The sequence below is a fragment of the Sciurus vulgaris genome (genome assembly GCF_902686455.1).
Source record: "Sciurus vulgaris genome assembly, chromosome: 3".
NCBI classification, from domain to species: Eukaryota; Metazoa; Chordata; class Mammalia; order Rodentia; family Sciuridae; genus Sciurus; species Sciurus vulgaris.
Window position 1 is genome coordinate 38,277,896 of NC_136463.1, and position 27,660 is coordinate 38,305,555.

Below are 27,660 nucleotides of genomic sequence, written 5' to 3' on the forward strand. Positions count from 1 at the left end.
AATTGCCAATAACAAAGAAAAAGAATGGAAAAATTTCAAGGGTTTTTAGATAAAAATTGGGAATTTCTTATTTCTTAAAACTGTTGAAGTTTTAGCATTTCTGAATCCTAATCTTAGATTAGCTTTCTAAGATTTTATGATTACTCTTGTTACAATTTAAGTGCTGAATGCCACAGAATTATTGAAAGTGGGTGATCAGTAGCATATGAAACCTTAGGTTCTGTTCCCAGCATTCTGCCGACCCCTCCATACACACACATGCAGAAAATGGTTGGATTTTCATTGAGTCCCTTTTCCTCTCCATTTTCAGTGAGCTCTGTACTTAAAAGAGTCCCCAATCTTCTCTTTCATTAAAGTTCAAAATTGAATATGATACAGTAGATCAGTAATGCTCTTTTGGAGTCTGTATTCCTCAGTTTTCATTATTTCTCTTAAATCTTCATCCTAGATGGGTAAGGCAGGTAGGATACTTGTTGAGTTATAAATCAACCAGTTAACAACCAGTTAACATAATAATCCTATCCCTAACGTAGTATGTTAACTAGTACTCTTGTCACTGGAAGAGGAACTCGATTCTTCTCTCTCTGGAAGAGCCACATGGGTATTTGTCACCAAACCTGGGCCCAAGAAAGAGTCCTTGTAAAAATTTTACCTTGAAGTTTTTTTCTGTATACATTTTTTAAGCAATTTTTTTTTCAAAATTTCATTCCTCTTCTTTTCTCCCACACAACTTTAATGAAAGTCAAAGTGACGCAGATTGAACTAAAAGAGGAAAACTCGAAAGCAGACTACCTTAGCACTCACTGGATCCATTGTATTTGTTCAGTCTTTTGTGTCAATCTCTTCTTTTCAATTCCAGTGACTCATGCTATCTTTTCTCATCTCATGTGCTATTCCCTTTAAGGTGGTGTGCAGATTGCCATTCAGTTCTTTCTCTACATATACTATCTCTACGTACATACCATTTATTAAAAAGGTTTGTTTGCTGGCTTGGTTCTTTCTTACCCAAACACCAGGCTACTATATGCAAAAAGGGCAGCTTCATAGATACCATCCTTTTAGATATTATTAAAAAGTACCATACTTTTGAAAGTCAAAATCTCTAATGTCAACAGTGGCTCAGCTATCTAAGGGACTTGCCAAATCACATCTCTAGTCTCTAATCCAAAGTTTTCATTCTTATGTCTCAATATTATTAAAAAAAACTATGGTAGTGGTTGATTTTAATTTTCTCTTAATTTTTTGTAGAAGCAGGATTTGTACTTTTTTCTGATGTACTTTTTTCTGTGGTTCTTTCTGTAATTCTGTAATTAAGTGGGGACGAAAAGAACAATCAAAAATAAGCAATTGTTTAGCAATTTTTTAGCTTAGCTAGCTTTTCACAACTGTAACATACATTATCTGTGCTTTTCCTACAGTTTCTACAACCTTGTAAATCACTGATTTTCATTTGTACTAGAACTGAAGCATTACTTTTTAGACCTTATAGATAAGTAACTAACACAACATAAATAATAATCTTTCCCCTGACCCAACAGTGAACTATAACATATTTAGATAGGTACCTTTTATTTATTTATTTTTTTGGTACTAAGATTTAACCCAGGGGTATTTTACCACCGAGCTATATTCCCAGTCCTTTTTAATTTAATTTTTTCTATTTTAATACAGTGTCTCACTAAGTGACTTAGACTGGCTCAAACTTGGAATCCTCATGCCTCAGCTTCCTAATGACTGGGATTAGAGGAATAAGCCACCATGCCTGGCTAGATAGGTGCTTTTAAAAAGATAACATTTTAAAGAGGTTTGGCAGGACTGGAAGTCAAAGGGATGCCTTGATGGTGGTACCACAGAGATGCTTTGTGTATGACTCTGTGTTCTTAGGTAGCTAATCTAGCAGAATGACCCATGTCTGGGGCATGTTGCCTTGAGCAGTCTCTCTCAGAAAAGAAACTAGGAACCCAAGGAGACTCAGGAAGCCATGAGGAGTTATTAAGTGTGCCTGGCACAGAGAAAGGGGCACAGATGTAGTGAAAATGAGGTCACTGAATCAACCTCAGGCTGTTTCTGAGTTACTATAATACTGGGCAAGGGCTTGTCTTGCTTGATGTTTTTTCTGTGTCTTCTGCCAGTAAAGAAGGGGTGACACTGATTAGTCATAATGTAAATGTGTCCAATGAAAGATGGTACACAATTCAGGTTGGTGTTATTACCATTCCATTATACCATTATACTTTTAAAATTACTGAACATTAACATTCCTTTTATGTTCCCTCACTTGTAAGTAGTAGAAGGAAGCAGAGTGGCTTTTTTTTTTTTTTTTTAAATATAAAGAACCCATCTAGACTGTCGGCTGATGCCACGGAGCCATTTTCCTTACCTGAAGGCTTTTGCTTTGATTTCTGGAACTTGGCTTAAATTGGCTTGCATAGTCCATAACAGAGGCCGGGATACAATGGAGGAATAATTAATTGGCATTCCAACTATCACAGAAGGCTTTCAGAATGGGTCCAGAAAAATGAGGTTGTATCAAGAAAGTTCTGAAATCCCTAAATGTCATCTTCTCCTATTTTATTGACATAGCATAAATTACTGGTTCAGAAAGAGATGCAGAGGACTCAACTTGGAACTCTTATGTCTCATGTATGTTGTGGGAAGCTCAGTGCAGATGCTTAGTATAGTTCTGCCTTGCTGACATTTCTTTCCCCATCTCCTTTCACTTGTGAAAATCTCCTAAATCTGTGTACTACTCTTCCCTCAAGTTTCTCAGTGTTCCTAAACTATGAGTTCAGCATCCTTCTGGTTGTTGTTGTCTCACAATCCAGGCAACCTAGAAGCATTATGAACTTAATCTTATGTGTTGGGTCTGTGTTTTCAACATAGGGTTACACATTAGTACAGTTTACACTTCCTCTATTTGGAAAGCTTATTTCATCAAGGTTTCTCTTCCAGGCATGGTACCTCTTTCCTTTTTCAGATTGTATTTCTTTGGCCCATATTCTTGGCTGTTAGATCCTTTAACGTTCATAGATTGGAGATCCAATTTGGTTTCCATGTGCATTCACCTGTTTGGCAGTGCCCTTTATTTAAGTGACCTAGATGGGTTTCTGCATAAGACATTTTAAGCGTAAAGATTATTAATAATAGGGCAGGGGTTCTGGCTTAGTGGTAGAGCGCTTGCCTCACATATATGTGAGGTACTGGGTTCGATTCTCAGCACCGTATAAAAAAATAAAATAAAGATAGCATATAAAAATAAAATAAAGATAGCATGTCCATCTACGACTAAAAATATTTTTTAAAATATTATTAATAATAACAGCCAGTATCTGTAGTACTTTTGTTTGCCAGGCACCATTTTAAGTCCTTCACATATATGAAGTCATTTAATCCTCATAGAATCCCATTGAGCCAGGTGTGGGTAGTACATGCCTGTAACCCCAGCTACTTGAAGCCTGAGTCAGGAAGATTTCAAGTTTGAGGCCAACCTCAGAAGTTTAGTGAGTCCCTGTTTCAAAATAAAATAAAAGTGCTGTCCCTGCACATAGAGTTTGTTGGGCTGAATCCAAGTGCTATGTATAACCATAAAGCTTTTAACAAAAAAATAAAAAGAAAAGAAAAGTGCTGGAAGATAGCTCAATATGTGGAGGGCCCTGGTTTCAAACCCTAGTACTACAGAAACAAACCAGAAAAACCATTAGTTGAGTTATTATTATTCCAATTTTATAGATGAGGAAATTGAAGCATGGAAAGTAATTTGCATATACAACTGGCAGGTGGCAGAGACATCTCCAGAAACTATGTTCTTAATACTGTATAATATCCACTGTCTTTACATTCTTGAATTTTTGTTGCTATTTCTTTTTCATGAAGTTTCTTGTTTGTTATCTTCTATGGCTTTACTGCATTCTTGAGAAGTAGGGATAGATATTGTCCCATTTTATAATCAGAGAAATGTTCCAAGAAGTTAAGTAATTTATCTAAGGTTTTCTAGTTTCTGACTTTAATCAGTAGGTCACATAGACTTCTTCCCCTCACAGAATTATTTGTGTGCATCTTGGCTAAAAGCATAGAGGATAATGACTTTTATTTAAAAGCTTTGCATCTGGGGAATACCTGAGTCACAGGTTTGTGCTTATGTGGTTGCAGTAAGGGTTTTGATTGGCCTCCCTGCAGTTAAAGCCTCTGAGTTGATTTTCTTGCCAAGCAAGCAGTAAGTGCCTTCTGTCAAGAAAACAGAAACATGTTGCCAGCTATTTTGAACAATGTTAGAAATACATTGCAGTGGGAAGGAGCTGCCTCTGTCTTCTGCCCACTTCTTGAAATATTTTAAGGCCAGCCGTTGGGAAACTTTATCATTCCCCAGTGTAATTACAGGGAGACTCTTCTTCCCCCAAAGCTGAGATTTCAGAGGCCTTCTATCAGTGGATAGGTTATGGGTGGTTTTGGTTTGTTCATGTTTAATGATCTTTGGTTTTTGTTTGCCAGCTTGTATTGGAGCTTCCAGTCACTTTAAGCAAATGTGAACAAATCACTGATTCTCATTCTTAGTTTGCTTTCTTGTTTCTATTCTGCCTACTGTGCTGAGAGGTCCTCTCTGGATTATTCATGCAGCCAAGATTTTGAAATCAGTTGCTGTTATCTGAGTGTGCTTTATAAAAAGAGAATTTCAAATATGAGTTTTTCTCTGGGAGAATTCCAGTTTCCTTCCCATTTGTCTCTATGTGTTCTTTCCCACCTTTTGTCTTCCAAAGCCAGTTGAGCAAGTTTAAACTACTGATGTGATCAAGCAGTAGAACTAATCATTGGCAGTATTTATCTATAGTTTTTTTTTTTTTTTTTTTTTTTTTAATTAAGTCATTCCCACACAGATCTCAGGAAGTAACATGGTAAAGTTAGGGTCTTAGAAGAATTACAGAAATGTTTTATCAAAATTAGCAGTAATTCCCACTGTATCTTCAAGACATTTCTTTTCTATTGAATTTATCTTACTGAGCAGGCAAATAAGGCATGTAAAGAGCCTAAAACATGAGATGTTCTCAGGGTAGTTTAGGTAATTCTGTGTTTGTTTTCCTTCTGCCTTCAATTGTTGACTTCCCAGTTCTTCCTTCTAGTAAGAAATAAAGTCTACTATAAAATTTGTATTTCATTATATGTGTGTGAGAGACGCTTCATGTCTTCCATCTTCTGCCATGCAGGCATACAAAGTGCGTCTCCATTCAACAGCAATTATTTTGTAAAACAGGTAGAACATAGGGCAGGCATTCTATGGTATCAGGAGTATTTTTTATGGAACAACCCTATAATCAAGAAAGATGTCCTTTGGCCTTGGTGTGGTGGTGCATGCCTGTCCAGCTACTCAGGAGACTGAGGCAGGAGGCTCATAAATTTGTGGCCAGCTTGGCCAACTTAACCCGACCCTGTCTCAAAAAAAAAAGGAAAGAAAAAGAAAAAAAAGAAAGATGTCATTTGTAGAAAGAGTTTGAAAACCATTACCTTAAATCTTAAGCTTGATAATATTGAATTTTTTCATTTGTTGGCACTTATAAGGAAAAATGAACCAATGTAGTTTAAATCTTTGGATTTGTTAGAAACAAAGAAAAAGAACCCATGATAGCTCATTTTTTTTTAATACTTAAACTTTGAAAAATATTTCATTTTCTCATCTCTCTAGATTATCCTGCTAAGATTTAGGTTATTTTTTTAGAATTTAAAAATTTTTTTTTATCTCAGACCCACAGGAGAATGGCCTGGATACAAGTATTCCTGGACATCTTTCAGTGATTGAAGTTACATTTATATATAGCACATTCCCTCAATGCACAGCATGTAAGATTTTGGTATTGAACTTTCTAATCTAAGAATATCTCCAGGGCAAGTAGCAGCAAGATGCACAGTAAAATATTATTATGGATTATCCAGAATTTATTTATTTTATCTTGCCAGGGTTACCACGTTGACAGCCCTTCAGAACTGTATATTGCTTAACAACTTTTGTTCATTTTCACATAATAAAAGAAATTGGTGTTTCTTATAAGCCATTGCGTGCTGTTCTCTTGATTAGTCCCCTGCTCTTTTTTCCCCCTACCTAAAGCATAATTCCAAGAGAACTGTGGGTTTCAAACTGTTTGATGAAGGACTACTCAGGGACCTTTCACTAGGCTAGGTAGCCGCGGCTAGAGTAAGAGGTCTAGCTAGAGCAGATCTGACTTAGTATTCCACATGTTTTGTTTGAAAACAATGTTTAAAACTTATTCTCATAGAATATAACTCATCTCCCACCACCACCAGCTGAACTTGAACTTGGATTTCTGTACTCTGGAGGAGTACAAGATTACATCGTTGTTTGAGTTATCAGTGTTCCAGAGGCTCTAGGCTATAATTTGGAATGAAGCTTGCTATGAAGTGATTCTCATACACAGCTAAATTCTTTGCCACAAAGGCTGCTATGTTTTTAGAAATTATATTACTTAGTATTTGGATAATGTGTTTTAGTTTTTCAAAGGACATGTGACAAGTCATTTTATGCTCTAGGGCCTTTCTTCTGTGAATATATTCAGTAATAAAAATGAAAAACCCCAAACTCTCAATTTACACAAACCTTAAGGAAACATAAAATAATTAATATAGTTCCAGAATCTTCTGAAAAATCATTAAATCTTAAGCTGCTTTCAGAATCCATAGATGAGATAAATGGTTTAATATAACTTAGTACAGTACTCATAATTTCTTCAGGAGTTGTTAATTGATCTTCATTTTTTTTAATCCTAGAGGTCTTCTGTTTATAAACAGCCTATGGGAATTTTTTTGCTTCTCAGGGTTTTTTTTTTTTTTTTTTTTTTTTTGTAAATATATTTTTTATTTTCAGTCAAGCCAGAGCTAGAATATGAAATTCATGTGGAGAGAGAAACCCACTAACAGTAAACACGTTGAGGCAATTTCTTTTTTCCTACTTATATCCTTGGAACCAGGCTGTCCTGTCTAGATCCCTGATCTGTACTCAGCAGCCTTGTGATCTCGGCCTGGTTGTTTTGTGTGCATGGTGTTTAGAGCCTATGAGGGAGTGGTAGGAAACAAGACTGGGAAAGATAGTCAGTACTGAGACAATAAAAGGCCTTGTATAATATGTAAGAGTTTGAACTCTTAAAGTGGATGGGTAGCCCCTAGAGAATTACAAGCAGGGGAATTGCACCATCGCATTGTGCTATAAATTTACTCTGGCACCATTTGGAGGGGTGAGTTGAAATAAGGCAGGAACAAAGTACCATAATGCCTCTCCTACAAGATGGCATCAGGATGGTCGGAGACAAGAGGCCTGAGCTAAGGCATGGGATTAAGGATGAAGAAGTGAATTTGAGAGAAAGAAATATTTAGATAAGACTGACTACATATGAAGAGAGGTGGAAGGAAGAGTCCATGTTGATTTTTGTCTTGGACAACCAAGGTAAGAAGATGGGTAAGGGGGAGAATGCAAATTTACCACTAAAGGCCATGTGAGTAGAAGTATCCAGTAGACTCTAGAGCTTAAAATAGATTCTGAGTTTGAGAGCATGTAGTTTGATGGTACTTGGAACCATAGAAGTATAAGAATAAAGTGAAAAGAGAAATAAAAACAGAAGAAAAAAAGTGGACAGGGAAAGAAAAAAATGGAACTACTGTATCGATTAAAACTTTCCCTATCAACTCCTTTTTTCTTCTTATTTAACATGATGCTAAAGGCAGGAGAGGATTGGGAAATGGGCAACCAAGCAGGGCATGGCTTTTAAATTGATTAGGCTACTTTTAAAAAAATTTGGTCTTTTTAGTTACACGCGACAGTAGAGTATATTTTGACATATTTATACAAACATGAAATATGTCTTATTCTAATTAGGATCCCAGTCTTGTGGATGTACTTATATGGAGATTCACTGTGATTGGGCTACTTAATGTATCTTTTCATTACAGAATGCAGAACCCTGACACCCTAAACAGTTGCTGCTACTCTGGGAAATTGTGTTGCACATTGGTCTTGTTTTGCAATTGTCTCTTGAGCTTAGTCCTGTGCAGTTACAACTACAATCAGTCAGTATTGTTTCGACTGGGGATGTAACTTAGTGGTAGACACTTGCCTAGCATTTGTGTAGTTCCCAAGACTATATTCTTATTGATGTAATTTCTAGCCCATATACTACCATAGTTCCAACATTTCACTGTATGTAGTAATATACATAGCAAATGTCCAAAAGAGGTATGTATGTATTTTTGTGCATGGTACTGGGGATTGAACCCAGTGGTGCTCTGCCACTGAGCTGCCTCCCTAGCCACCCCCCCTTTATTTTTATTTTGAGGTATAGTCTTGCTAAGTTTTTGAGGCTGGCCTCAAACTTGTGTTCCCCCTGCCTTACCCTCCTGAGTAGCTGGTATTATAGGCATGTACCACTACATCTAGCAAAAGTAGTAGAAAGGAGAAATTGTAGTCTACAGAGTACTGCCATACACTAAATACATAGGGAAAAAGAACTTCATTGTAATTTACTGAGAGAATTTCAGTATTCTAGGATATTTTTATGCTTCCAGTGGACATATTTACAAACTAGTTAGTAGGGAATTGTTAGAAATTTAAGGTTCACAGTTTGGGTAGAAGATTTATTTTTTACTGAGCTTTATTTATAGAATTTTAATGTATTATATACACACATTTATTTATAGCTCTGAAGATGGCTGTGGTAGATATCTATCATTCGAGGTTAAAGGAGAGACAGAGACGAAAAAAGTAAGTACAGAAAACCAGCCTTTCTTCCTTCATCTTTGGACTGTTTGTTGATTGCATGTAGTCTATAAGAATGCTTCACTGAAGCTCATATTGTGACTTTGGGGAAGACATTTATTCCCCTTGAGCCTCAATTTTTTATCCGTCAGATGGGGATAATATCTGTTTTATTTTTACCTCTTCCTTCCTTTGTTGATGTAATGATGAAAGATGAATGATGTGGATACAGATTTTTAAGCTCATTGGAAAAAAGGATCAAAAGATAAATTCAAAGTGTTTAGTCATTAATTTTTTGCGGGGGAGGTACTGGGGATTGAACTCAGGGGCACTCAACCACTGAGCTACACCCCTACCCCTATTTTGTGTTTTGTTTAGAGATAGGGTCTCACTGAGTTGCTTAGCACCTCGCTGTTGTTGAAGCTGGCTCTGAACTCATGATCCTCCTACCTCAGCCTCCTGAACCTCTGGGATTACATGCGTGTGCCAGTGTGCCTAGCCATTGCACTCTTTTTAATACTCTCTTTCTAACTACTATAACTTTATGAGAAGTCTTTCATTTAAAAGGATGACAAAGAAGTTCTGAACAAGTTTCAGGCACCCTGGTTATTCCTTCCCTTCACGGTGGGTCAAAATATATATTCAGGCCAGGCATGGTGGCACATGCCTGTAATTGAAATGACTAAGGCAGGAGGATCATGAGTTCAAAGCCAGTCTCAGCAACTTAGTGAGACCATCTCTAAATAAAATATATAAAGCGCTGGGAATGTGACTCATGGCTTAAGCATCCTGAATTCAATTCCTGGTAACCAAAAAATATATATGTGTGTGTTTATATACACATACAAACTCATATCTGTGTTTGTGTGTAGCTATATACATAGATATAGAAATATCATTCAAGGGCTGGGACTGTACCTCAGTGATAGAGTACATACTCAGCATGTACAGGGCCATGGGTTTAGTACCTACCCCTGCAAAAACATATTCAAACACACACACACACATTCAGACTTAGAAATTATGGATCCCAGATACTTGTTGGATACAGAGATTTACCAGTTCAGAGAGGGATCTGCAGAGGGTGTGAGTATTCAGGTATATGGGTATAAGTATAAACATAGTTCTATCAGCAATAAAAATGTGAGTTGGAGAAACTCCTGAGAGACCAGATGTGACCTAAAGTGAAGTTTACTCTCTGCCTGGCTGGAGTCAGCTTCCAAGAAGTGCTAAAGAAGCTTACCCAGCTGCTTCCATGAGATGTTTCACTGCTAGTCATGAATTCTTCTGGTTTAAATAAAGGTTCCAGACACCTAACCCTGTGTGGTTTCCTTAAATTCTCCTTTGCTTAAAACACATAATTAGACCTAGAGAGTATTGAAGAACTCAATTGTTGAGTTGCTGTTAGAGCTTACGTTTTATGATGCCCTTCCATTAAACATGCGCAATATATATTTATTTCAAATAGCTTCAAAGTGTTGTATGAATGCACAGTTGTAAATGTTGAATGTGTGATCATGGTGCCCTTTTATGGTTAGCAGGTTTCCCTGAAATGACTGTTCTCAATTATCATTTCCACAAGCTGAATAGATTAATTGTATGATGTGGACACAAGATTTCCTTCTGTTCATGTTAAATAATAGACATATATTTTTCAGTATTTGTGAGTGGTAAGTGATTCATTCATTTAGCAAATAGCTTTTTAGAGTCTCTAACGCCCAAGAAGAGGGAAAATATGTGATGCTCGAGAGCCTAAAATTGTGTTGGTGATTCAGTGATTGAGCATTTTGTGGGGAATGACTTCTTTCAACCTCCATATTCCACCTCAGAGTGTTTAGGATGTCTAATAAAAGGTGAATATGAAAAATGTTAAATGAGAAACTTATTCTAATAGAGATTATTATGTTTTTTTATTCTAGAATTATAAGAGATCATGGATTAATCAACCTTAGAAAGTTTCAATGTAAGTGTTAGCTATTTTTTCTAATTTCTTTTAATACTACTAAATAGCTTTAACACATCATTTAACAAATAATTATAACAAATTATAACAAATCATTTATAGCAGTAATTCTTAATTCAAGTTGCATGTTAGCATCACCTAGGAAGATTTTAAAAATTCTGATACAGGGCTGGGTGCGTAGCTTGGTGGTAGAATACTTGCCTAGCATGTGCAAGTCCCTGGATCCAATCCCTAGCATCAAAAGAAATATAAAAGTCTTTAAAGCAGTTTTGATCAATGGAGATAATAAAGAACTAGTAATTTATAGTCAACAACATTAACATAAGAATTTTTAAATTAGTGTAGTAATTACAGCATGAATAATAATGGATCATTTTCTAGATTTATCATGTTCTAAAACAATGTGTTAAACATAAAATAACCTTTATCTTCAGGTTATAAAATTATTTTTATAGAAACATCAACAGAAAGTGAAGCTTTCATTTTGCATGGTGATGGACAAAAAAGATATTTAACATTGTGTGATGATGATACTAAACAAAGATTTTTAAATGAATTGCTAACTTAGACTTTACTGTTTTAAATAAGGAGGAACCTAAGCTGAGCAGAAAAAGCCCCATTAGTTTGTTTCTACAATGTAGTCTATTCAGGAAATAATAATACTTTCATAATAATAATTGTAGTGTTCATATAAAATGTTTATAATGGCTGTGTGTCGTAATACTCTTTTTTTGTAAGTCTTGGTTTGTAGAATCTTTTAACGGGTGTCTCTTGGACACTATAGCACTGTAGGGGTCAAGTCAGCCAGATAGGTTGAGTACATTTTCAATCTAAATAAATTATATGTAATTTCTAAAAAATATGGTCACAGTCATGAGAATGTTAACATTTTATGCTCTTTATTGTGGTACTTCAAACCTTTTTCAAGTTATTGTGGTGTTTTAAGATGTCACTTTACATAGTCAAAATATGTTGTATATAAAGTACTATAGTTGTGTGTTTAATCACTTATTTCTAAATATTTAGCTTGTTTTTAGGTTTTTTAAATCATTACATAAGTAATGCTATGATGAACTTAAATGTTCTCTGTTTAGGTGGTTTTGTTTGTTTGTTTGTTTGTTTGTTTGAGCCAGGGATTGAACTCCAGGGGTGCTGTACCTCTGAGCTGCATCCCCAGCCCTTTTTTATTTTCAGACAGTCTTGTCAAGTTGCTGATGCTGTCCTCTCACTTAATAGTCCTTCTGCCTCAACCTCCTGAGACACTGGGATTACAGGCATGTGCCACTGTGTCTGGCTCTATTTAAGAATGTTTAATGTTTTTTTGATTTGTGTTTTTGGGGTTTTTTTTTTTTTTTTTTTTTTTTTGCACTGCTAGGGATCCAACCCAGGGCTCTGCCACTGAGCTACAGTTTCCTCAACCCTATTTGGGATATTTTTAAAGGTAGATTCCTGGAAGTGGAATTAATAGGTCACAAAATAGAATCATTAAAAATTCTTGGTCTGGTGTTGTAGCTCAGTGGTAGAGCACTTGCCTCACACATGTGAGGCACTGGGTTCATTCATCAGCACCACATAAAAATAAATAAGATAAAGGTATTGTGTCCATCTGTAACTAAAAATTTTTAAAAAATCTTGGTGCTTGTTGCCAGATTACTTTCCAAAAGATGGTTATATCAATTTATATCCCTTCTAGCAGTATTAGATTGCTTATTTAACCCCATCCTCATCAAGACCTATGGATTTGCAATACTGTGTGGTGGCATAAGTTTGTAATCCCAGCAGCTTGGGAGGCCAGGGCAGGGGAATCTCAAATTTGATGCCAGCCCCAGCAACTTAGCAAGGCCCTAAACAACTTAGAGAGACCCTATCTTAAAATGAAAAATAAAAACATCTTGGGATGTAGCTTAATGGTCAGGTGCCTCTGGTTCAATCCCCAACCCCCCAAATCAAGACCTGTGGGTTTCCAAAAATAATTCAGGATCAGATTTCCCATATTCTTTCTGTAGACAGTAATTGTCCATGCTCTGGTAGATACAGTAATGAGTTCCTCTATCTGAATTCCTGGTTTTCCATGTAGATCAGTTTTGCCTATTACTCATGGTAGACATTTACTCTTACATAAATTCAATTTTTAACTGAGCACTTAGTTTGGATTTATTATTCTGTTAACTGTAGTTTTTCCAGGAATGGGGCAAAGGGGAAGCTCTGACTCTGAGCATTTAGAAGTAGCATGTGCTTTGTGGTTTCCGAGATATCCAGTTGTTATATTGAATATACAAGTGACCTTAATGTGGTGGGTAAGGTTCTTGTCCCTTTAAAACTTAAAATTTTAACTCCAGCTGGATATAGTGGTACACAGCTGTAATCCCAGCTACTTGGAAAACTGAGATAGGAGGAACACACACAAAAAGAACTATTCGAAAATAAAATATAAAGGGCTGGTAGTATACTCAGTGGTAGAGCATTTGCCTAGCTATGGTGAAGCCTGGGTTCAATCCCAGTACTGAAACAAAAGATTTCTCTTAAATTTTATTTCAGATTATTTGTTGTTATCTCTGTTATGAGTTGGTTTTCTGTTTTTGTTTGTTTGTTTGTTTTGGTTTTGGTAGTGAAAATAATCAGTCTATATCTGTTTATCACATTAGCTTGTGGGCCAGGGGTGGTGTACACCTATAATCCTAGCTGCCTGGGAAGCTGAGGCTGGAGAACTGCAAGTTTGAGGACAGCCTGGGGAATGTGAGACCTTGTCCTAAAATAAAAATTAATAAGGTACAAGGACTGGGGCTGTAGCTCCATGGTAGAGTGCTTGCCTAGCAAGCATGAAGCCCTGGGTTCAATCCCCAGTACTGCCAAAAAGAAAAAAAATTAAAATCAGCTCCTGGAATTTGTAGATAAGAATGTCTTCTCCAAGTGAAGAAATTCATCTAAAATAAGGGCTTAATTTAAATTACTGTCATATGTGAAAGACTATCTTTACTCCAAGAGTAGACAGAACTGGGCTGGGGATATAGCTCAGTTGGTAGAGTGCTTGCCATGCACCACACAAACACACACACACACAAAAAAAATGTAGACAGAACTGACCTACTTACTACTGATATGGTTGAAATCACTGAAAAGCAATTGAAGAGTTCCTGGCTACATCAACTTACTGGTTGTTGAGTGGTTTTACTCCTCATCTTTGTAAATAATTCTCTTTTAGTTAGAGGTTTGGTCAAAAGAGATCCCCAGAGTTGCTGTCCCCAGCTCTGCTGGATGTATATTTACCTGCATGATAGTTGTCGAAATATAACTTCATTAGTAAATTAAGTCGTACTCGTTAATTTGGTCTGGAGAAAGACAAAGTGATCCCTATGGGCAATGAAGAAATATATACCTCACCTGAGTATGTGTAGATAGGGAGATTTCACAAGGGGCATGCAAGAGAATACATACTTTTCCAGGTTAATGTGTGTACTTTAGATAGGTTTTTGTGGCTGCAACTTTCTAGTTTTCCTGTGGGTATTAATACCAGAAATTTTGGCAAACATTGTTTCTAAGAATGCAAGCTCTACCTTTAGCCGTCTTTTTCCATTACTGTAGCAGTGCTTGGCTCTGTGCAGATAAAAGACTTTAGGTGGGGGAGGTCAGTAGTGCTCAGTAATGGAGATGATCTCCAGTGATAACATCCCTATGGTGGCGCTGTGATGCTGTTATTATGATTAGTATTTTGCATTCTTAGCTTTCCTGTTTGCTTCCTGTCATGGGTAAATTAGTCATGCGAGGTCAGGAATAATGTCCTACCATTTCACTTGTGACGGGTCGAAATGCAACCAACTTGGGAATCCTTATATTCTCCATGACATGGTTATGTTTTACTTTCTCTGTAGTAATGGAACGGCGTTATCCCAAAGAGGTTCAAGACCTTTATGAAACAATGAGGCGATTTGCAAGGATTGTGGGTCCAGTGGAACACGATAAGTTCATTGAAAGCCATGCATGTAGGTTGTTTTTCAGCCCCACTGAATGAGTGTGTGTGATTTTATAGAGAGAGAAAATGGTGTGTTTTATGTGAAGTAAATAAATACGTGGATATTTCTGTCTTTGCTCCCCTTTATTATTATGAAATAAATTTGGAACTGTGAGAGTGGGAGAAAGGTTAAAAAAGCCTAATGGCTCCCCCTGCCCCCTGAAAAAATGGTACTTTGGTAGTTTTTCTCCCTACTTCTTATTGTGGGAGTTTTTAGATATACACAAAGTAGTAGTAATAATGTAATGAATCTCCCTGTATCCATCACCCTACTTTAGCAGTTGCCAGCACATTATCAGTTCAGTTTTCATCTTTACCACAGACTCTTGCCTCCAACTAAATTATTTTGAAGCAGATTCCAGACATTATTTTATCCATAAATATTTTAGTATTAAAACTTTTAAATATTTTAGTTTTAAAAATGGGAGGCTGAGGCAGGAGGATCACAAATTCAAATCCAGTCTTAGCAATTTAGCCAGGCCCTATGCAACTTAGTGTGACCCTGCCTCAAAACAAGGAAAAAGGGGCTGGGGATATAGCTCAGTTGGTGAAGTGCTTCTGTAAGCACAAGGCCCTGGGTTCAATCCCTAGCACCACCAAAAAAAAAAAAAGAAAGAAAGAAAAAAAAAAAAAAAAATACAAGGAAAAAGAAAAAAAATTCTGGGTGTGGTGGTGCACACCTGTAATTCTAGTATCTTGGGGCTGAGGTAGGAGGATCATGAGTTCAAAGCCAGTCTCAGCAAATTACTCAGACTCTCAGCAACTTAGAGAGACCCTGTCTCTAAATAAAAAATTTTAGAAAGGGATGGTGTTGTTGCTCAGTGGTTAAGAGCCAGTCCCCGGGTTCAATCCCCATATCAAAATAATAAAAAAATAGGAACAGAGTTGGATGACTATGGAAATTGTACTTCCATCATTTTTTTGCCTTTGTTTGGTATTCTGGAGGGAGTTCATCCCATTTACATTTTAATTTTTCCCTAAAAAAGATTGAAGTTGTTCTGTCAGTAGGGCCTAGACTAAGACAGTATGGACTGGGTGACTAATTCTACATCCTTCATTATGTAATCTATTTGTCTCCTTAGTTTTGTTCTGGGAGGGTTCTTTGCCAGGGTTCTTACCCTGTCCTCATCATATAGATATTTCTAGGAAGCATCACAAGCATTTATCTGAGCCAGGTTGATTGTTCTCAGCAAACACCTTGTTTGGTTGGCATTCTTTATGGCATTCTGAGTGACTGATCTTTTACTTCCTGTCCCAGTTTATGTCATCCCTGGTTTCTGTGTCACTCCAAAGAACTACACCCCATGGATTGTCCAGGCTTTCCCTTCATCCTCTGTTTCAAAAGCACCCAAGTTTGAATGTTCTTTCACATAATAACCTGAGCAGTGCAACCAGATCTGTGTGCTCAGAGGAGGCAGAAATCTTTGGTTTATGGAAAACACAATGCTCTTTTGTCCCTATAGGAGAAAAGCCTTAAAGAAACTAACTAGGACTTGAGTAGAGAGCTTTTGTTCTTCCCTTGCATTAGGACCACATCAAGTAATACTGGAGACAGTTTTCACAAACTTGGTTGTGTGAGTAAAAATTTTAAGAGAGAGTAGATAGACCAGGAAAGCTTGGTTGTTTAAAAAGTTATATTCATTACTTTTGGGGACACATGAATTCAGCTAATTTAAGTTTTCTAGGAGATAATTCCAGCTACTGATGGCATCTGGAGATGGCATCTGGAAGACATTTAGAGTAGGCTTTTTGGAGCTTTTGGGTAAATTTCTAATAAGAGGTTATCAGTAAAAAGGATTCCCTAGATAAAACTGCCCAACCTTTTATGTAAGACCAGAATTACTGAAAATGTTTAACAATAGAAGTACTTGTTGATGTTGATTTTGTTTTTCAAAATTTTTTCCTTTGATCTCTTGGGGAAAAACAGTGGAATTTGAACTTCGAAGGGAAATCAAGAGGCTCCAGGAATACAGGACAGCAGGCATTACCAATTTTTGTAGTAAGTATGTATAAAGGGCATCTTTATTCACAGAGATTCTCTAAAGGGTTATGAATTTTTTAAAAAATAAGCTTTTCTTTTTCAGAATGGATTTTCAATCTTTCTAGTAAAGTTTCATCTGTTAAATCCCTGTAAATACCATTATATAGATTATCTGAGGTAGCATAAAAGTCATGACACATAGAAGAGAGACATGGTACTTTAGACCTAGGATTCTACTGTGGCTGTTTTTGATTCCAGGTTTTAACTCCACCCTTTTGAAATTCAGTTATTCATAGCTTGATCATTTTTATTTACTGAGCTTCAGCTGACTCTAGGTGTACGCATCCCATTTACTTGAGGTACTGTCATAATTATATTAATGCATCAGGCCCTATGAGAACTCATTCAAACCTGCATCATGTCATTCAGTGTCTCATGGCAGACTTACGGGGTACTGTTACTTCTCTTTAATGAAGAAACTAAAGTTTAAAGAACAAGTTAGCAGGATAGCCAGGTCATATAGAAAGGTAGTATATATAGTTAAGACTAGACAGCTTAGGCCTGGGGTATAACTGAGATAACTTGGTGATATAGTGCTTGCTTAGCCTGTGTGATATTCTGGGTTTGATCCCGAGCACAGGAAAAAAGAAAATAAAAAACTAGTCAGATTAGGTTTAGATTCTGCCTCTACGATTTACTGGCTGTGTGATATTCTGTTCATGTTTTAGTTTTCCAAATCACTTAGAATGAAGACTAAATTAGAGATTGTATGGCCTGGCAAAGTGGCACATGCCTGTAATCTCAGTGACTTGGGAGTCTGAGGCAGGAGGATCACAAGTTCAAAGCCAGCATCAACAATTTAGCAAGACCCTGTCTCAAAAAAAAAAAAAAAAAAAAAAATTAAAAAGGGTTAGTGATGCGACTAAGCACCCCAGGGTTTAATCCCTGCTACCAAAAAGAAAGGTGGGGGGAGGGAGGGAGAGAGGGAGAATGTATAGAAAAATATAGCAAAGAACCTGGCACACAGCAAATCCTCAATAGAGGCTATTTTCTGCTGTTTTGCTATTGCTGTTGGGAGTGATTTGTAGCATTCCTTTCTTCTGCCTGTTTGAAGCCTCTGTGGTAGTTAAAACTATCATCCACTACACACAAGAAGTAGTTGTGGCCCAGTACTCAGTGGTACATGCCTATAATCCCAGCAACTCAGAAGGCTGAGATAAGAGAATCATAAATTCAAGGCCAGTCTCAGCAATTAAGCAACACCCTGTCTCCAAAAATAAAAAGTAGCTGTGCTTCTTAATGTAGCCCTATGGATATAAGTTCAAGTATGATAGTCTTTATTTTTAATAACAGAAACCATTTGGAAATGTAAAATTAGCTAGGCATGGTGGCACATGCCTATAATCCCAGCTACTTAGGAGGCTAAGGCAGGAAAATTTCAAGTTCAAGGCCAGACTCAGCAACTTAGTGAGGCCCTAGTATCAAAATAACAAATAAAAAAAGGACTGGGGAGTGGGTGCTGGAGGTTGCCGCTCAGTGGTAGAGCATTTGCCCAGCATGTGTGAGGCTCTGGGTTCAATCCTCAGCACCACATAAAAATAAAATAAAGGTATTGTGTCTGTCTACAACTAAAAAAATTATATATATTTAAAAAAAAAAGTACTGGTATGTGGCTCAGTGGTAAAGTGACTATGTGTTCAATCCCCAGTATAATAATCATAGTAATAATGATAATAATAAAAAATAAATGCAGTTTTGCAGATGAAACCCAAACAAAGACAAACTGTTTGCTGGTTGCTTAAGAGGCCCTTCAGTTCTGCTGCATTGTCATTACAGTCATGGTGTTTTCTACACCTCCAGGTGCCAGGACGTACGATCACCTAAAGAAAACGAGAGAAGAAGAGCGCCTTAAACGCACCATGCTCTCTGAAGTTCTCCAGTACATCCAGGACAGTAGCGCATGCCAACAGTGGCTCCGTCGGCAGGCCGACATGTGAGCAGTTAGACCTGGATGGAGGGAGCATTCCTTTTAGGATGCCTTAGCTTCACATGTGTTTTGGATACTTCTGTGGGCACCTGAGGTGGCTAAGTAATAATAGCTGGGTAGCTAGAAAAATGCAGAAAGATACTAGGGAATGATATTGGCCAAATTGTTACATTTTGTAAATGTACAAATATGTAATAACAGATTCCATCATTAAAAAAATTCACCTGGGTGCAGAGATATACCCCTGTAATCCCAGTGACTTGGGAGGCTGAGGCAGGAGGATCACAAGTTTGAGGCCCTAAGCAACTTAGTGAGGCCTGGAGCAACTTAATGAGACCCTGTCTCAAAATAAAAAACAGAAAAGCTTTGTTTTACCAGTGTTCACAGTCTGTTTACTGCAGTGGATATGCTATTTACTTACTGGGTATATGGCTCAATGGTAAAGCGCCTCTCTGTTCAATCTCCATTAGTCCCCACCCCCATTTTTTTTTCCAAAAAGATTTTAGAAGTACATCTCAGAAACAGTACAGCACTGACTGTTAAGAAACATCTGGCCTCCTACAATCCTACTTTCTTATTGTGATCTCATTTTTAAAAATTTGGTATGTTCTGCCCAGCCTTCCTCCTGTGCCTTCTCTCCTCCTCCTCCTCCTTGTCTTCTGCTATAATTTTCATTGAAAATCATGTTCTTATCCCTTCCCCATGAATGGTGTCAGTGATGTTCCATGTTAAGAGCTGTTATTTCACATAAACTTACCAACTTTTGTTAGCAAATCTAAGGAATTTTTTTCCCCTCAGAAGAGATTTTCTTTCCTGGTCAGTATGGTAAGATAGCCTATAAAACATTATGTTGTCTATCTTATATCTCTTCAAAGTTACTTTCCTGATAAAGTTCCATAGGGGCTTTTAGAAATTGCCTTCTTTGATATGACCTGAGCTTAAATTCCTTTTCTTTGTTGTAGTGATTCTGGGCTGACTCCTTCCATTCCGATGGCTTCAAATTCAGGTAATTATTTCCCAGGCAAGTCTGTTTTTGTATGTTTGGTGCAAGGCAAGTGCTCTACCACTGAGCCACAACCCCAACCTCCCGGCAAGTCTTTTTTGTGAAGTTTGTATGTGAGTGGTTATGGTGATCCAGCAGTCCTGCCCTTCTCAGTGGGTTAATAATCCAATGTTCATCTGATTTATAAACATCAGCACATACTCAGAATCTTCAAGCCAGACAGGGTGGATCTTATGGCTCTGAGAGTACAGAGACAGGAAGAAAGGACTCTACAAAGGTAGCGACTTTACCAGTGTTCACGATCTGTTCACTGCTGTTGTATCTATCACAGATTGTGAGGTGCATCTCACACAAGATAAGTTAAAAATCTTTCAGTCTGATGTGAGGAAAGAAATATTTTACTTGCCAGAAACTTCAGGCTTTTTTATAAGTGGGAGACTTTTATGTATTTCTATTTCTAAACTTTAACAGTTTAGTTATATCCTATTTTGAGATTTGTTTTACAAAGCAAGATTAAGCCATATGCTATTGATGCTTCTTGGTGATTGGTAATCAATGACTAGGAATTTGGGGAGGTGTTACTTATACTGCTCTGAACCAAGATTGTGGTGTTTCTTTGCCTGTTCTCTTATTTATCATCTCCCCCTACTCCATATGAATAGATAACTATTTATTCTAATCAGAATATACAGACCATTCCACTGAGTAGAAATAGAGGAGTCAAAAATCAATTTATTTACTGTTTTACCATTCTTTGGAGGCTCTGAATAATAGACCTTGCTAAATCACTTAGGATATTCAGAATCTAGATAGGGCTCAGATAATGCTATTTGAGGGATATTTTTTTTTTTTCCCTTTTTTTATAAGTAAATTATTTCTGAATGCTTAAGGGAGGAAAAGGAGCCATTTAGGGACTTGTCAAGCCAGTGAAATCCAAATTTTATTTTGTAAGTTTCTTATTTCCAACCCTTCCATGCAATCTAAATATAGAAATACAAATAAATTAATACTAGCTAATTAAAATGAATGAACTGGCTAACATGATTATGCAACTTTGGTATTTGTGTTTTTTAACCACTCACTTATGCACTCACTTGTTCACTGTTTCTTTTTAAGCTCTCGTTAGTTTTCCTCACCCCTTATGTTTAGGTTGAGGAGACCCCCTAGCTCTTAATGCTGGGAGTTGCTTTTTAGGTAATGAAAGGTTGAAAGCCTGGCATCACTGATTATAGCCAGCCTCTGGTGACTTGTGAGATGCCATATGAGTTTATCTTCCTTATTGAGCATTCGGGTAATCCCTTATCACCTTTGTTGATATTATAGAGGAGCCTCTTTTCCAAAAGAGCAGTTTAAAATAGTCCCTTTTTTTCCTCTAAAAGCTGGTTCCCATAAAACTTGTTAATATAGTATTCTATATTTTCTTTTGATTGACTCACTCCATCCACCCCAGGAACATTAATCTCAGATATATATTCAAACCCCACCCTCCACTGCCCTGTGCAAATTTTGCGCTTCAAGTTTCCCATCCTGGCCTGGCCAGTGATCTCTTATTTGGATTTCTCTCTCAGGTATGTGAGTTGACCTTAGTCTCTGCTTTGCCATATAATGGCTTATTGTTCCTGTGTGTGTCTTTCAGGTAAACAGGGCTCCTTTGAAAGGAACAGATATTCTCTCACATATTAATAAGAAGGGCCTTTTGCTGGCCTAACAGTTTGTCTTTGATCTGAAGGCACGCAGTACTTGGTTAATTACCATGTTTACCTTGTCCTACTGGCAGAGTTGGGAGGATTAGGGACTGTCTCTCCTGCAGAGTTGTTATTTCCATTATCAGTTGTCAAGTTAGGCAGTGAATGTCCTTTCTTAACTGAATGACATCTGGGCTTCAGATTTTAGTCTCCTATGTTGTAGGAAGAAATAAGTGAAATCTGCTGTGGTGCACAGTCATATTAGATGCTAAGATATATATGATTATGTACTTTGGCAGAGCAAAGGACACATGAATTATCATTTTTATTTTCAAGTGAATATTGGGATGTGCATGTTGCTAGCCAAATAGTCCTAAGGGGTGGGTTGAGTGTTTCTGCAGATGAATGTAGTGATCCTACACCTAGCTGCTCTGTGCACCAAAATTTGTTATACTTTACACCTGAGCAATTGTTGCTCCTATGAAATGTGTTTTTTTCTGTCTGTGTCTATAGGTAGACGGAGTGCACCACCCTTGAATCTCACTGGCCTCCCTGGCACGGAAAAGCTGAATGAAAAAGAAAAGGAGGTAACTAAAAGAAGGGAAATTAGGGGAAAAAAAATACGGGTTGATTATTCATTTACTTGTTATTAGAAACCCATTACAAGCTGGGCATGGTGGTGTACTTGCCTATAATCTCAACTACTTATGAGACTGTGGCAGGAAGGTCTCAAGTTTGAGGCTAGCCTGGGGAACTAGCTCAAAATAAAAATATAAAGGACTGGGGATGTGGTAAAGTATCCCTGGGTTTAATCCCCAGTATCACACACACACACACACAAAACAAAACAAAACCATTACAGCATCAAACCTATTTTGCTCTGCTTATCTAACATATACACAGTTCTAGTGTGTCCCAGTAGTCTAGGAGTTTAAGAGCTATCTTGGCAGGTTTTAGAAAACTCATTTCTTTCCAGGCATGGTGGTACACATCCATAATCCAGTGACTCTAGAGGCTGAGGCAGGAGGATTGCAAGTTCAATACCAGTCTCAGCCAGGCATGATGGTGCACCCCTGTAGTTTGGGAGGCTGAGGCAGGAGGATCATGAGTTCAAAACCAGCCTCAACAACTTAGCAAGACTGTAAGCAACTCAGGGAGACCCTGTCTCTAAATAAAATATAAAAAAGGGGGTTGAGGATATAGCTCAGTTGTAGAGCGCTTGCCTCACAAGCACAAGCACAGGCTCTGGGTTCAAATCCCCAGCACCACAAAAAAAAATATATATATAAAAGGACTGGGGAAGGGCTGGGGTTGTGGCTCAGTGCTAGAGAGCTTGCCTTACATGTGTGAAGCACTGGGTTCAATCCTTAGCACCACATAAAAATAAGTAAAGGTATTGTGTCCATGTACAACTAAAAAATATTTAAAAAAAAAAAAAAAAAAAAAAAAAGGACTGGGGATGTGGCTCAGTTGAGTACTCCTGGGTTCAATCCCCAGCAAAACACAAACACATACACACACAACAGTCTCAGCAAATTTATGAGTCTCTAAGCAACTTAGCAAGACTCTGTGTCAAAATAAATAATATGAACTGGAGATGTGGCTCAGTGGTAAAGCACCCCTGGGTTTATTTCTTACTGCCCAAAACAACAACAACAAAATCTCCTTTCTTCATCACCCTGTTAACATTCCTCTTTGGGGGAAGTTCATGTGATAATGTAAATTAAATAGTAACAGTTCTCATTATTGAGCATTTACCTTGTTTCTAACACTAGGTGCTTTATGTAAATGAAGTTCATTTTTTATAAATTTACATGAGGACTGGGGTTGTGGCTCAGTGGTAGAGCACTTGCCTAGCATGTGTGAAACACTGGGTTTGATTCTCAGCACCACATTAAAAAAATAAATAAATAAAGGCATCGTGTCCATCTACAACTAAAAGTATTTTTTAAAAAAGATCTCACATGAAAATAGGTATTTCCTATGAGAAGGGTCATTTTGAGAAGTGCTGTACTTATTCCAATGATATGACCTTCACTTAAAACATTTTTGGACTGTCTCCATACCCCTATATATAGTCACAAATTAATTTTTGTTTGGTTTTTTTTGTGGCACTGAGGATTGAACCAAGAGCCTTGTACGTGCTACATAAGGACTCTACCACTAGCTATGTCCCTAGCCCCATTCACACATTAAAATTTTGATTAAAAAAAAAATGTATATATATATATATATTTATTTATTTATTATGGGGACTGGGAATGTAACTCAGTTATAGAGTGCTTGCCTAGCATGCCTAAGGTCCTGGGTTCTAACTCCATCATCACATACATGTGCGCCCATGACCTACCTTTCTTTCCCATTGTAATCATTAGACTTAACTTCATATTGTTTTTGGCTATTTGTAAAATGTATATCCATAAATCTCATAAGAGTCATTGTCAGGTTTTCAAAGGATATGTCCTAAACATGAAGTCCATTTCAACAGAGAGCATCCTCTCTGCTTGTCATGTACCCCTTTTATGGTTCCCCAGGTCAGTCCCCAACCTGCCACTCCATAGCATTAGCTCATGTCACAAGTAACCACTGTAGTGTAGTCTTATTTTATCCATTAGGAATGGTACAGATTATTTTGGAAGTAGAAGGAGGTATATATTGTATCTACATATTGCTGAAGAAAGTCATAGGCCAGTCTGATTCAAATATTGAATGGCTTGGAATTTTTTTTTTATCCTTACTCACACAATGGTGACCAAGACTACTCATTGCTGGATAAGGGCAGGTGAACTAGAATTGAGCAACCTTTCTAGATTTTTAGCAGTTAAAGTGGCCTTTTCTCCAGAGTAGGAAATGTAATGACAAAAACAAGGACTACTCTGTAATGACAGTACTAACAATAATGTGATTCACACCTGGGAATCTAAGTCCTTGTACCCCCCTTCCCCCATTGTGCCCTGTGGCTCTTCCTGGACAGTGTTGGGATGGTATTGGGCCTCCACCCAGGCATTTAGTGCTCCATTCCTGAGTGAGCCAGGCTCCTCAGGAACACATACTTGTATTTCTTAACAGAACCAGGCCCCTGAGCCAGCCTGCATGTGCTGTAGGCTCTCTGAGCATCACACCCTGACTTTTTCTTCCTGGGTGTCTATCCTTATGTAGTATTGCTTTCCAAACAGGAACAAACTACATGGAATGTGGTCCAGCCACTTGACAGCTCCTATAAATAGTTGGAGGTTGATGTCACTTTTTTTGTTTTTGCTATACCTGCTGGATTAAATAATGAGAAAGACAGATGTTAACGTTTATTAAATTTGCCATGTCTTGCAGCTCTGTCAGATGGTGAGGTTGGTCCCTGGAGCCTACTTAGAATACAAATCTGCTCTTTTGAACGAATGTAACAAGCAAGGAGGCTTGAGACTGGCACAGGCAAGAGCACTCATCAAGATAGACGTGAACAAAACCCGGAAAATCTATGATTTCCTCATCCGAGAAGGATACATCACTAAAGCCTGAGGCTCTAAGGGCTTGGGATCACAAGGCAAAAGTTTGGAATGTGGTGGGTCAAAGGACAGTGTAAGCTTTCTGAAGAATTTGATTTTCATCCAAATTATCATTGTAAAAAGGGGAAGGACAAAGGAAACCTTTGGTTGTATTAATGTCTGCTTTCTTCTCTACCCTGCTTTAAAGCACTCCTGTGTTGGTATTGTGCTGCAGAGTTGTGTGCTAGAAAAACTATTATTAAATGTGAGTGGGCATTTATTCCTAACACTTCTTGTAACTAAAACAAGAACCATAGTACCTCACATCACAGTGTTGGTAGAAATAGAACCAAACCAAACCACAGTGTTTATTCCCAGAAGTTCAGCTCAGATCCTTATACTTGGAAGCTATTTGCTGATTATCTGTCTTGCCTTCAGACATTGCAGAGAGGCTTAAAATAAAAAGAAAGGTTTTAGAGCATGAGAAAGTTCTCTCTTCTAAGGATTTTTTAAGCTTGTCAGTTTACATATATGAGCAAAGAGGAGGAAAATCTTCCTGTGATGTTCTTGTCCCAAACTGCATCTCTAATGTTTGACTTTGTACTTTGCAGTCTGGCTGTCTGATCTGTAGTAGACTTTTGAGGAGGTGGCACCGGATATAAAATGTCTCTGTTATTTTTAGAATTAATGGATTAAAATGTTTTGCTATTTAATTTGTGGGTGTGTCAAATATTCTGGTAACTAAGGCACACTTAGGGTGTTGGATGCCCTCCCAGTCATGCTGCACCATTTCTGCTAACATGTGAGTCCTGGACTCACCCTGTTCTTACCCAGGGTTTCCCAGGATACCAGGCCCCTGAGGATGGAGATGATGCAACTAACCTCAGCTTTGCTTGGATTGAGACCTGAACCCTAATTTCTCATGGTGAAAAGCTAGCCTGCAATAAAAGCTGCTTTTAAAACAGAAGTAAAGCAGCTGCTTTATATACAAGACTCAGTAGATAAGAGGGTGAGTAGCACCACCTCATCTGAAACTTGGTCCTCAAACCTTTCTGCAGAATAAGCCAAACTTATAATCATGGTTATGTCATTTCTGTTAGAAGGAAATTTTATATAGAAATTTGTGCAGGTTCTGCACAGATCACTTCCAAAAGTGTTTAATTCCTTTAACATTCAAACATCTGATTAGTATGTGGTTTGTTGGGAGCATCTGCTCAAACTTTTGACTGATGTAAATATGCATGCAGTTTGCTAGTAGACATCATCTAGGGGATGAAAAATGAAAAGGACACTCTTAGGGAATTTAAATTGAAGAATTCCATTCTTTAAAAAGGATGGCTTTTGGAAATGGTGTCCTTTCTTTGCATAGTTTTATCTCTGGAAAACATATTCCACCACCATCACCCTGGTTGCCTCTTATCCGTGAAACGCATTTCCTGTCTTGAAAATTTGGGACATAGTAACCATCAGTGAAGAATCCTTCATCTTGATTAAGGAAGACTTCCTGGGGGAGGTGGGCTTTGAGGCAAAGGTAAGATCAAGAGGCAAGAGAATAATGACAGATGGAAGTGGGAGGCTGTTCCAGACATAGGAGGTGGGGGATGGTGTGGGGGCAGCAGTGGGAGTAAGGAAAACGGTGCCAAGAAATGTATTTGGCTAGAACACAAGGGGCAGCTGTGGTAGTTAGGAGTGGGAGGATAGTAGGACAGACTGATAGAAACCTCGGAACCAATTGAGCACTGAAAAACGGTGAGGATCAGTGAATTTGATGAGGAAAATAGCATGTTCGAAAATAATGATAGGAAAATAAAGCTGTAATAACAAATGACTAGATTTTAGAAAGTAGTATTATTATTGCTTTGGTAAACCCAGCTTTGCAAAACTTAAGACCTACTATCCCCAGTGAATTTCTCAAAGGTCTAGCCATATTTTGGGTGAGGAGTACTCTTAAAAGGAGTCCTTACCTTTTTGCATTTATAATGAAAGAGTACTCACTGGTATTTGATGTATCTGTCTTTAAGACATTATTTCCTTCTGTGCCACTTTTTAGTATTAATTTCCAAGAACATCGCATCGCCTCCTTTCCTTTTAGGCAGGGTTGCCCATAAACCAGCTACACTGATTAGATGTTACTCCTAGTCCATATCAGCCCAGAAGAGGGAGAGTTTACTGGAAACTCAGCAACATAGATAAAGACCCCCTTACTGTTACAGAATTTTTATTCCAATTTAACAATAAGGATTTCTGGTGCAGTTTTATGCATATCTTTCTCTGCCAGTGGTGGGAAATAGAAACAAATTTCTTTCCATGTAATGATTCTCTCCTGTACTCAAAGACCAAGACTCTTCCTTGAGAAATCAGTTAATATGAAATATTTACAGGTTATTTTTCCTGGGTTCCATCCTTCTCATTTACCCTTCTCTCCACCCTTTTTAAAATATGAACTTCAAGTAAGCAAACCAGTCATTGAAATCTTCACCTGGTGAGTTAACTGGAAAAGTAGGAAGATTGATAATATTCATCAATAACAACACATAATCCCAGTTGGTAAGTCATTCTAATTAGAAAATATGTAATAAGAGAACTAAAATTTCTGCTGTGAAGAATCAGAGGCCCAGGCCTGGGGATGTGGCTTAGTGGTAGAGCACTTGCCTAGCATGCATGAGGCCCTATGTTCCATCTTCAGTACTGCAGAAACAAACAAAAGAATCCGAGGCCCAAATTACACATTCCCTATTTACTTCCAAGAAAACCTACTTTTCTATCCATCTGTAGGCAGAAGAGTAATCTGTGTTCTAAACAGC

At 37.6% G+C, this 27,660-nt stretch overlaps 1 protein-coding gene across 2 annotated transcripts in view; it reads left to right on the top strand.

Moving 5' to 3' along the window:
• TADA2A (transcriptional adaptor 2A) overlaps positions 1 to 27,339 on the top strand; it is a 48,097-nt gene extending 20,758 nt beyond the window's left edge. Inside the window, exons 9-17 of one of the 2 annotated variants that reach the window (XR_013762602.1) lie at positions 8,692 to 8,755; positions 10,669 to 10,712; positions 14,582 to 14,692; positions 16,649 to 16,720; positions 18,563 to 18,695; positions 19,652 to 19,695; positions 21,891 to 21,964; positions 24,705 to 25,865; positions 26,226 to 27,339. Coding sequence is in view for 1 of the 2 variants with exons in the window: in XM_079132104.1 (XP_078988230.1) it covers positions 8,692 to 8,755; positions 10,669 to 10,712; positions 14,582 to 14,692; positions 16,649 to 16,720; positions 18,563 to 18,695; positions 19,652 to 19,695; positions 21,891 to 21,964; positions 24,705 to 24,890 (728 nt within the window). In the remaining variant the exon portion in view is untranslated. Of the gene's footprint in view, positions 1 to 8,691; positions 8,756 to 10,668; positions 10,713 to 14,581; positions 14,693 to 16,648; positions 16,721 to 18,562; positions 18,696 to 19,651; positions 19,696 to 21,890; positions 21,965 to 24,704 lie in introns of both variants that reach the window. The other variant, XM_079132104.1, reaches the window with a different exon arrangement.
• Positions 27,340 to 27,660: the final 321 nt, after the last annotated feature.